The sequence below is a fragment of the Glandiceps talaboti genome, chromosome 1 (assembly GCF_964340395.1).
Source record: "Glandiceps talaboti chromosome 1, keGlaTala1.1, whole genome shotgun sequence".
NCBI classification, from domain to species: domain Eukaryota; kingdom Metazoa; phylum Hemichordata; class Enteropneusta; family Spengelidae; genus Glandiceps; species Glandiceps talaboti.
Genome location: NC_135549.1, coordinates 23,017,756 through 23,029,508, shown reverse-complemented (window position 1 = coordinate 23,029,508; position 11,753 = coordinate 23,017,756). Strand labels below are relative to the sequence as shown.

The 11,753-nt window shown below is 34.9% G+C and overlaps 1 protein-coding gene across 1 annotated transcript; it reads right to left on the bottom strand.

The window, feature by feature from the left end:
* Positions 1-1,846: 1,846 nt before the first annotated feature.
* Positions 1,847-11,369, bottom strand: LOC144434522 (coiled-coil domain-containing protein 77-like). The gene is made up of 9 exons (XM_078122986.1): positions 11,341-11,369; positions 9,633-9,909; positions 8,911-9,199; positions 7,791-7,874; positions 7,188-7,398; positions 6,386-6,605; positions 5,719-5,844; positions 4,116-4,268; positions 1,847-1,993 (listed from the first exon to the last, which is right to left on the bottom strand). Exons 1-9 carry the CDS (start codon positions 11,367-11,369, stop codon positions 1,847-1,849), a joined length of 1,536 nt encoding a protein of 511 aa, XP_077979112.1.
* Positions 11,370-11,753: the final 384 nt, after the last annotated feature.

Genomic DNA, 11,753 nt, shown 5'->3' with positions numbered 1-11,753 from the left:
GGAAATGAAGAGCTGCAATGCAATAGTTATATCTGGGGGGAAAAGACACATGTTAGTATATACATTAAAGGTATACATCATTAGAAATCAACATTCATCCTGTTAATGGGACTATGCCTGTTGGATGGTGTGTGAATTTCATAGAAAAAAAACAACATACCATAACTACTGTATGTACATCTACAAGGCTTCTATACTTATTACTAGTATGTCAAATTAACCCTTTAATGACTTGGTTTCTAGTAACTACACCTTAAATATAGGGTGCCAGATTTTAAAGTGCTAATGAAATATTTGATAAGTTCTATCAAAATAGACGTAGATCAAGGTTTTGAAGAAAACAGAAGAAAAAAAGAATAGACGGTAATACAATGTACCATATGCTAGTGTGTTATGGCAGTGACTTTATAATTGAAAAGTTATTAAAGAAAATTTCAATTCAAAAGAGTCGAAATTAATCACTCTATTGAAGTCCACCCTAATGAACAACGTTAGTGAGATGGAAGCCAAAATTTGGGATTCATTTTCCAAAATGTTTTTGGACTGACAGTAGAAATTTTCTTTTATGAGAAGTAGGTTGTAGTTATATAATTACTGTTGTGTTATATGCTGTATGAGTAACACTCAAGTTTCTAATTTTGGTCTGTCAACATTCAGACAAGATAGAAATAGCACATAATGCATACCTAAGGAAAAAGTAGCATTTTTGTTCTACTACTTGTGTGTCTAAAATTGGTCTTTATTATTAAGAAACAGGTTGTCAAACAATCAGATATTTGATATTATAACAATAGCCTTTCGTGATTGGATTAGACTGTGTCACATGGTATGGACTACAGTGACCTCAATTTGCATACAGATGACAATATTTTTTTTCTATTTTCCCTAGGTCACTATTACATTAGCACAAGACTAGTCCTACCAGTGATTTTTTTTCACTCTTTGAAAGAATACGAGCAAGGGAATTTGATGTGTTATAAAACACTTATTGCCTTGCCTTATTTGGGCACTAGTAGATGTCATATTATCCCTTGTGCCACTATGTAGCAACTATTTCCCTCTGGCTTTCAGCCTTGAGAAATAGTTGTTTCATAACAGCATTACTACTAGTGCCTTCATATTCAGGCCATGTACATATACTGACCGCCAAAATTCTACTTCAGACATTGGTTATTTACAGGCAAGCTGTGGGTCAATACATTACCACTACAGAAATACAAAACAAACACATAACAGTTTACAAGAAGTGGACAGCTTTCACGACATAACAATCCTACGTCATCAAAATCAGTATATAACATTGGAAATACTTCACTACATGAAATCTGTAACTTTGAATAAAAGCTTTGCTTGTACACACATATCAACAACAATGTCTTAAGAGTACAGATCTTCATTTTACATACAGATATATATTTATTTGTATTTAGATGTTGTATATCATTGTCTGGTCTCTTGTAGTGAGCAAAGGTGGACCAAAGTAAAAAACAAAACAAACATTACTGGGAGTAGATAAAATATCGAATACTATATTTCCAAATTTCTATAATACTGAACTCCTGATGTTGACACAATGAAATATTGGACAAATAATACCAGCCGTAATATTTATCACTTGAAGGTTTACAATTACTAATGATGCACACCCACCATTCTACTTGCTAACTGTATTTATATACAAAAGTTTACAACATGTCAATGAAAATAAAAGGAAAATAAGTAACAAAGATAACACTATTGCGATCTCAGCAATCCCCCTTGAAAAAAATGATAGATGCTTGATGTATTTGCATAACAAATGTTTATATTGTTATGTAAATTGCTAGGGGGGGGGGGATTCTTTCATCTACAGGTGTCTCAGATCATTCTCAATGCCATAAATCTTAGATTTCAAGTTCTGTAATTCTCCTTGCATCTTTTTGGATCGTCTTGCAGTGCGTTTGATGTCCTGTAACATTGCAATGTCATCGCCTTCACCAATACCAACAGTCACCTGATAATATATACAATATTTATATAGACATAATTACAAAAAGATGAAAGACATTAATTGATGGTCGTCGTGGGAAATGAACCATTCACAGGTAATGGATACTGTGTATGTTTCATACATCGATTCTATTGAAATCTACAGAATCATTAATTATGCATGAATTAATTTACAATTTTGAAAAATGAGCCAGATCATACAAGGATCCTTTAGAAGATTCCTGCAGAACAATGTACAAATTATGTTTTCAATAATTATACCATTTTTTATTTTAATTAGAGTTATTCCCTTTTTAACAAGAAATACTACTTTCTCTTCACTGAATAAAAACTATATCTGAATACTGCATACTTATACAAGAATGCTGCAAAGAGAGGGAGAAGAGATAGACAGACAGACAGACAGACAGACAGACAAACAGCAGAGCTACAAAGTGAGGGAGACAGACATAGACACAGACAGATGGTAGAGCTACAAAGAGAGGGAGACAGACAGACACAGAGTTACAAAGAGAGGGAGACACAGACACAGACACAGACACAGACACAGATACAGATACAGACACAGACACAGACACAGACACAGACATAAATAGATGACAGAGCTACAATAGACATAGACACAGACACAGAAAAGAAACACAGGAACAGAAAGAAACAGACAGGCACATGTAAAGGGAATGAGAAAGACAAACACTAAGACATTTAATCTTTCCTGCAATTGTCTTACACCTTTGAATGACTGTGGATTTTGGGTTAAGATAACAACTACTTCAAAGTAACTAAAGCGATGCATCTGTGTTACATTTTGAAATGACTGAAGGTACTTGTATATTCATGATTCTCTGTTTAATAAATATTTTGTTAAACGAGACAAAATGTGTTGTTGCTTTCACTTTCATTATCAGTATGGAATTGGTATCAATTTGAACATTGGTGGAAGAGAATCGGATGCATCCTTTATTTTCAAATCAATGCCACCTTCATACTAATAATAACTATAAGTGATAAGACCAAATAAAAAAAGTTGTTTGGTTCCGGTTACCAGAGACCCCACCTAGTTTTTCACGCTGACCCTAAACTTTTTTTTTTACATATTCAAGAAAAATGATAATTAAATCACAAAAATTGCGAAGTCTCGCAAGAAATAGTGGGTGCGGAAACTGACATCAACTTAAAAAGACAACATAAAACTATTCTTCCAATCTGTAATGGCTGTACATCTGATAGGAAGAAATAAACAACACAGAGACCATTTGGAAAACAATGGAAAACCTGAACTAGACACTCACACATGAAAAAAAAAAAAAAAAAAAAACCAAAAAAACACCTATTTTTAAATTGAATTTTATCGGAACCCCACAATTTTTTTACACCTAAAAATAATCTTGTTGAACATTTGAGTGTTTGTCACACAGTGGGAATTTGCAGAGTTCGTTTTCTCTTTACAACCATTCATTATAAATATGTTTAGCTAATGAATAGTTGATAGGTGTGCTGACAATGATAAATCTAATTCATAACGACCTGTATATCCCATTACTATGGTAACTTACCCTGTATATCCCATTACTATGGTGACTTACCCTGTATATCCCATTATTATGGTGACTTACCCTGTATATCCCATTACTATGGTAACTTACCCTGTATATCCCATTACTATGGTGACTTACCCTGTATATCCCATTACTATGATGACTTACCCTGTATATCCCATTACTATGATGACTTACCCTGTATATCCCATTACTATGATGACTTACCCTGTATATCCCATTATTATGGTGACTTACCCTGTATATCCCATTACTATGATGACTTACCCTGTATATCCCATTATTATGGTGACTTACCCTGTATATCCCATTATTATGGTGACTTACCCTGTATATCCCATTACTATGGTGACTTACCCTGTATATCCCATTACTATGGTGACTTACCCTGTATATCCCATTACTATGGTGACTTACCCTGTATATCCCATTATTATGGTGACTTACCCTGTATATCCCATTATTATGGTGACTTACCCTGTATATCCCATTACTATGGTGACTTACCCTGTATATCCCATTACTATGGTGACTTACCCTGTATATCCCATTACTATGATGACTTACCCTATATAACTGTCTTTCAACTTCCTTTAGTCTACTGCGTAGATGTTTAATGTCAGTTTTGAAGCCTTCCACTTCCAGATTCCGTCTTGTTTCCAGAGCTTCATATCTTTGGTTCATCAGTGCAAGTCGTCTTCCCATCTTTGTGGTACGATCCTATATCAACAAAATATCATAAACATTTCATGTCCATGGGCATACATGTACATTTTATGCACAGTCCAAAGCAATTAAACTATGATGTGTTTTAACTTTCTCTGTTAAAGCTGCACTAGCTGCAACTGGAATGCTTTTTTTTTTAAAAATGTTTTGTTAGGTACAAAATCTTACTCATAATATCGTACACCATGAACAGTATCACATCACTTGTGGGTAAACATATTTTTGTGGTGGTATACATGACAAATAAAATGAAATGACTTTTTGGGTCTGCACCTAAAAATCAGCGCCCTCAACGGTGATCATGACCTCAACCTGTTTCTGTAATAGTTATGGATAATATCAACCACTGATTAGAATGTACAATATCTAACTATTTATATTTTAACAATTTTCAGTGAATATATTGTCGTGCTCTGATCGAAAAATGATACTCCAGTTACAACTAGTACAGTTTTAACATATGAACAGATTCAAAACCAAACTTTTACCCGATATTTAAACTTTGTTACTACACTACCTACACATAATATCGACCTCTAATTAACAGATACAATGTCCTTTTATTAGAAATTGACCAATTTTTAGTGAATATATCTTTGGTTATATGATGAAAAGAAATGTACAAATTGCAGCTAGTGCAGGTTTACATTTTGGATTACAGAGAACTGACAATATAAACACAACTTTGGTGTAAGGTAGAGTTTATAGTGATTAATGGTCTAAAGAGATGACCATATTGCAATGGGTTCAACATCAGATTATAAAAGTGCTCAAGTGCCATGTTTTTTTAAAAACTAACTGACCAACTAGGACCCATCATTCATACTCATAACATTTTCACTGAAGGCAATAAGCACCTAAGAGCATGAATATTCATTGTTCACTTATTGCATATGCATTGATGCTGACTCCCATGAGGCATTGTGGCCCATATCAAAAATCCTAAAATGAGGCAAAAGTTCAAAGTAGCATTTCTCTGAAATCATTCATAATGTACATGATGTAAAATCATGAAATGACTCTCCAGAATCTAAAGTTAATGAAAACGCCTCTATTTCCTGGAGTGGCATTCCCCTTTATGGCAAAAAATAAATAAATTTTAATTCTCAATAAACCTGTCACTCAATCTATGACTTATGGCAGGTACTGTTCTTTTTTATTTAGTACTTTACAGCAAGTGTATATGTGAGGCAGATGTCATTTGCTTGTTCATGATTGATTTTGCAGTTGTCTTCACTGAAGTGGGGGGGGGGGGGGGGGTATTTTTGTGTTTCCCCAGATCTGCAGACTGCATGGGCTGGACAAACACAAGGGTATTTAAGTGATGTGTGCACTGACCAGAAACAATTGTTTGGTTTTTTTTGGCCTAAGGTGTTGTAACAAAACATAAAATTAAAAGGGTCACCCTAATACCAAGACTATGAATGTAAATTATATTTCTTACCTTGAATATTTCCTTACTGACGTCATCCTGTTCCTTAATCCTGGACAGTTCATCTTCCAACTTAATGACCTGTTCTCTGTACATATCTGTCATCTTTTGACACTGCTGTAGTTGATTCTCAAGAACCTAGACAAAAGGTTTTTATCACTGTTAAACATTGACATTGCTGTAGTTGATTCTCAAGAACCTAGACAAAAGGTTTTTATCACTGTTAAAGATTGACACCGCTGTAGTTGATTCTCAAGAACCTAAACAAAAGGTTTTTATCACTGTTAAACATTGACACCGCTGTAGTTGATTCTCAAGAACCTAGACAAAAGGTTTTTATCACTGTTAAAGATTGACACCGCTGTAGTTGATTCTCAAGAACCTAAACAAAAGGTTTTTACCACTGTTAAACATTGACACCGCTGTAGTTGATTCTCAAGAACCTAGACAAAAGGATAAGGTTTTAACAAATTTCCTGCATTTGCATAGATTACCCAAAATGCCCTTTATATAGCCCTGGTGCGTGTTTAAGAACACACTGTCGATCAAACTATACCCTTGTAAACTTAAAACTGGTAAAATATCAAAGCAAACTTTGACTATCCTGTCAGCTACATCAAGATAACAGAATAAAACAACTCTTTTCTAGAATGATGTTGAAGGAAATGAAATGCCTTACTTCAATTTCTCTCTGTTGTTCCTGTCTCTGTTCAAACACATTCTCTGAGATATTAATGACATCATCTTTGGAGATGTTCAGCTGTTCTTTAGCTTTATCCAGTTCTTGAAGTAATCTGTCTTTCTCCATCATCCATCTGCGTTCATTCGCCCTGTGTTCATATTTCAGCTCTAGGTAATCTTTAGTACTGTCATACAGTAAGTCTTGAGTTTTGTGTAACCTGTGACAATTACAAACAACAATAATGATATTAACACAATTTCCGCTTATGTACTCTGAGTTACTGACACCATATGCAATCAATGTGCTTTCCAGGACAATAAAATATGCAGACTACAGTGTACATGCATGTATTTTAAACCTGGTTATGTCCAAGGTCCAAAGAAAGATTAAAAAAAAAAAAATAAACCAGCCATCTCTTTCTTGTCAAAACTAACTGAAGTCATTGATGTGAACCTTTCTCCTGAAGAGCTCCCTCTAGAGATAGTAATCCAGTGACACTGAGTGTACATGCAATATCAAGGTGAATGTATTGCTCATAGCTGTAAACAAACATTCATAGGGAGCAATGTATAACTTTTCAATAGATACTATAGAGTCACCAAGCTATGTTCCTCAACTAGTAGTGTTATTTGCACGTTTACAGTATTCATAGTATACAACTGCTGCCATAATTTGGATTGGAATTCTGCAAACGTGACAGGAAGACTCAGGTAGATTTTACCTGTTTACTGCCTTTAAACAAAAACACTGGCATTTGTGCAAAAGGTGTGATGTTGTAAAAAAAATATAGTTGATTTACTTGTCTGTCAGTGTCTGTATCTTGTGTTGATCTCTATCCATAACTGTCTGCATCTCATCAACTCTAACTCGTCTATCTTCTAGCAAGGCATCAACCTGTTCTTTCGCTACTTTGGTTTGTTCTTCAAGCTGAGCCTGCAGTGCTTCTACCTGTAATACCAGTGTTTCATTGTCCCTCATGGCCTGTGTTGATTCACCTGGAGATGATTTACCTATAGATTAGATTTAGTGATAAAGTAACTTTTGTGATTACTGTGTGTGAGTGTGTGTGTTTGTGTGTGTGTTTGTTTGTGTGTGTGTGTGTGTGCATGCAAGTACGTGTCTGTCTGTCTGTCTGTATGTCTGTATGTATGTATGTATGTATGTATGTATGTATGTATGTATGTATGTATGTATGTATGTATGTATGTATGTATGTCTGTCTGTATGTATGTATGTATGTATGCATGTATGTACAATGTATGTATGTATATATGTATGTATGAGGAACACACTTCAGAAATTCTAATTTCTTGTTGTTGGTTTTTAACCCCATGTATCATAGTATGTCCAGGAAATCTGGGCACATTGAAATAAAAACTGAAATTTAACCGTTTCTACTCACCTTTCGCTTTCCTTGCTGCTTTTTCTATATTGCTGTCTTTTTTTGAACCATGTGATTTCAGATTATACATATTGACATCATCAGCTGTGAAGAAAATCATAACTTTTTGTGATGATTTAGCAAAATATTTCATCTTAGCCAGTTTTACAATCTCCCATAGTTGTGGCATGGTTAGTTTGATAAGGTAAAGATAGATGAAAACTAAACATGTAGCTCTTAACAGTCGCATGATATTGACATTGAATCTATCAATAATCAATGGACGTTAATTAATAATAACACTCACAGTATGACATTGTCTCGGACACCTCATCACATATATATGTAGACCTGCAAAATTTCTGGGTTTAACAGCTGTGAATCAGTGTATAGGAAGAATCTATGCAGATTTATTTTTGTGTGTAGATCTACAGTTTTTATACCAGCCGGATCACAGTGTGATTATATTAGCATTAGCAAAGCACTGCTTTCACCTCTATAAACTACTTCAAGCACAGTCACAACATCAGTTTAAATTGTGTACAGTTGTACCTTTTAATTTTATGCCTTTTGCCAAGATCTTACACACAAATCCCTTCCTCTACAATGGTGTGATTAACTTGATTGAATTTGACTATACGTCATGTAATGACATGAGTTAATTTTCATAACTACATGTACAAAATATATCATTAAGTAAAATTAATTCATATTACAACCGCAGACATCAGACCGTTGATGAACGAAACCTGTTACAAACAGGGAAAGTAAACAAATGAATTGGATTAATAACATTTTGCACAGCATAGTGGAACGGGAGAGACTTGTATTACTTTTCATGGTTTAATAAGAGCAGTTTTATGGCCACTTTGTATGTGCATGAATTGCCAGGGTAATTTCAAATGAGTTTATGAACTGTGAACAGTGAAAGAGGCCATAAAAAATGATGCAACTGTTCTTATCAAATGATGGAATGTAATACAAGTCTCTGTTATTAATCCAAATCATTTGTTTACTTTCCCTGTTCGTAAAACAGATTCCATTCTTCAATGATGTGTGATGTCGGCAGTTGTATATTTCAGAAAACATACAGCCAAACACACTAGATAGAACTTTTTACTTGTAGCAAAAGACTATTTACCTGGTGTATATGGATGTTTCTTGACTGGGTGTTTTTGAGCAATGACAGCCTTAGACGGTGGTTCTTTGTGGAAATAAGTGACTTCATCACTACCACTTCCTGCAAGAGCTAGAAGATGCTGAATCTTTTTCCGGTCTTCAAGTTCACGTATCTTTAACCTGTCGTTTTCTGAATACAGCCTAAGTACATGTTCCCTTTCTTGGAATAGATAAACTTGCATGTCACTGAGGGCTTTTTGTAACTCTGCTATTTCTTCTTCTCTTTGTCTTAGTTCCCATTGTAATTGATGCTGTCGGTAGAAAATGTAGTAATTGTTACAATATTTCTCATTCTTTTGATGAAGAACTGATACTGAAAGACCGCTGACAAATTGAAATATTTAAGAACTGCCTACTACCCTGTGTGACCTCTAATTATAATGTAATATAGTAAAACTGTTGTTGTGGATCAAAACAATAAAAGTGAGTTTTCTTATGACCACTTACTAAAGGAGAAGGGAACACCAAATGTTCAAGTTGTGTCACATGAAACCGTTATATGTCAGTAGCACATCAAATTGACTTTAGCAGCCACACTGCTAATATTCCTAAAAACCAAAGAAAAAATTCTATTCTTGCTGTATACTGTAATTGAACTTTCAATATTTTCAGTTTCAAAAAAAATCAAATTTTACTGTTAATTTATTAATCTTTTATCAACGTATGTTCCTTCACTACACATACCTGTTGTTCATATGTTAATTTATAATTGTCTAATTTATTGATCATTTCTTCATGTTCACCATCAAACTCAGCTATCTTTTTACGGTAGTATTCCAGAAGTTCTCTGGAAGGTCGAAGGTATCCAAGTCTTTGATTGACAGATGGAATATGAATGTCTTCTTCACCATCACTACTTAAGAAATCACGCCGTGCTGGTGTTCTCCTAGCAACAGGTTCTCCAATGACTGGTGATTTGTCGGCTGGATATCTGGCACTGGATGACCTGTTAATTGAGACCCTACACAAATATAGGCACAATATCATTTAATAACACTCCAGTGCACACACACACATACATACATACATACACAAACACACACTCTCTCTCTCTCTCTCTCTCTCTCTCTCTCTCTCTCTCTCTCTCTCTCTCTCTCTCTCTCTCTCTCTCTCTCTCTCTCTCTCTCTCTCTCTCTCTCTCTCTCTCTCTCTCTCTCTCTCTCTCTCTCTCTCTCTCTCTCTCTCTCTCTCTCTCTCTCTCTCTCTTCCCCCCTCTAAGGTGTGATTTGTGAGTATTCTGTGACTTCATATTCATGTCATGACTAGCATATGTAATTTTAGCTCCCCAAATCATGCTAGTGTCAGATGAAAGTTTTGCATATTTTTTACCAAGTACTATACTATGAAAACATACCCAGTTTTCTAAAGAATACATCCATGATAAAATTTTACCTTTGATTAACCAGTGTACAACATATCTAATTGTCTTGTCTTTCTGCTATCATTCGAAAGTAAATAATTTCACATTAGAATGGCTACAACATCTCAGAATTTTGAATTTCTGATATGCCTTTATCCGTGACAAAATAAGCTATGACTAGTATGAGTACACTACACTATGGCTACATGTAAATATGCGATTGTAAATATTATAGGTTATATTCAACATGCAGCCAATGTAGTCCATGTTTAGTGATGATTACTCTAATATTTACATGCACAACAAACTAAATACTCTAACCAAATCTTAGACCTTACTGACATATACTGAGTAGTATCATAGACCCTATACGAATACGGTCTATGGTAGAATCAATAAGGGGGGGGGGGACGGTAAACAAATCTGCTGGTAGTGGTAACGATAATGCAATTTATTATTAGACAAGTAGTTTGCTGAAATGATTGCAATGGTCATGTGGATTAAGCCATGTTTGTTTGTAGACGAAGTAAGTCGGAACTCGATTCTGACATTGTCCCTCTCCTTTTCAATGTGTAGGGACAAAGTCAGAATCGAGTACATGAAATTTTGGTACTATGTCGTAGTACTGCCACACTGGTACACAATAATTTGAATAATCACAACAAACATGAAACATAATTTTTTTCAAGAACGAGTGATTATATAAAGTCTACAATCAAATCAAATTAAAACTTCGTTAGACATCATTCTTCTCAAAATATATATTTGTTGTACTACAAGAAACGCTGTAGATAGACGGTAGGTTAACAGAGATGAAACAAGTCCTAGCACATCCCGTAGCTCGTCAACACGGAACTTGCGCCAGCATGACAGTAAACAACCGAATCGCTTCGATAAGCCAAATTCAAAACCACCTGCACGATCCCCGTGACGACATATCGTTCCCAGATCATAACTTGATACAACTGTGCATTGTTGAAACTTATTCGTATAGTTCAAAGCGTTAAAATTGCGTATTTCGTGCTAACTTACCTCAGAGGAGAATTACTACGTGACGCCATTTTGAATTTGCCGCTTTAGTTCAAAGGTCACGAACAAATCTCTGTTTCCTGATTGGGTGGCTAAAATGAATATCTAAAATATTCCACGAATCAGAATCAACCAGATAGAATTCATTTGACAAGCACGGTCATGCACACGTACGTATGCAGGGCTGTCAAAGCCTGTATTTTTTCGGGAGACAAATGACCGAAAGTAAGAAATATAAATAAATCCAATAGAAACCAATGACAGAGGCAGCATGCTGATATTATAGTATTTATACTGCTTGATTTTGCATACGCATACGCATACGCAAAATACTATGTAAACACTCATTAATACATCCATGTCGAGGAGAAACGATACACTTTCACATTTAGAAATTAATTTTGCATTGTATATAA

Coding starts and splice junctions, on each gene's coding strand:
- LOC144434522 (XM_078122986.1), bottom strand. CDS start 11,369: ATGGCGTCACGTAGTAATTCTCCTCTGAG. Junction 7,875..8,910: donor GAAACATCCATATACACCAG/GTAAATAGTCTT, acceptor TTTTCTTCACAG/CTGATGATGTCAATATGTAT. Junction 7,399..7,790: donor AGCAGCAAGGAAAGCGAAAG/GTGAGTAGAAAC, acceptor TCTAATCTATAG/GTAAATCATCTCCAGGTGAA.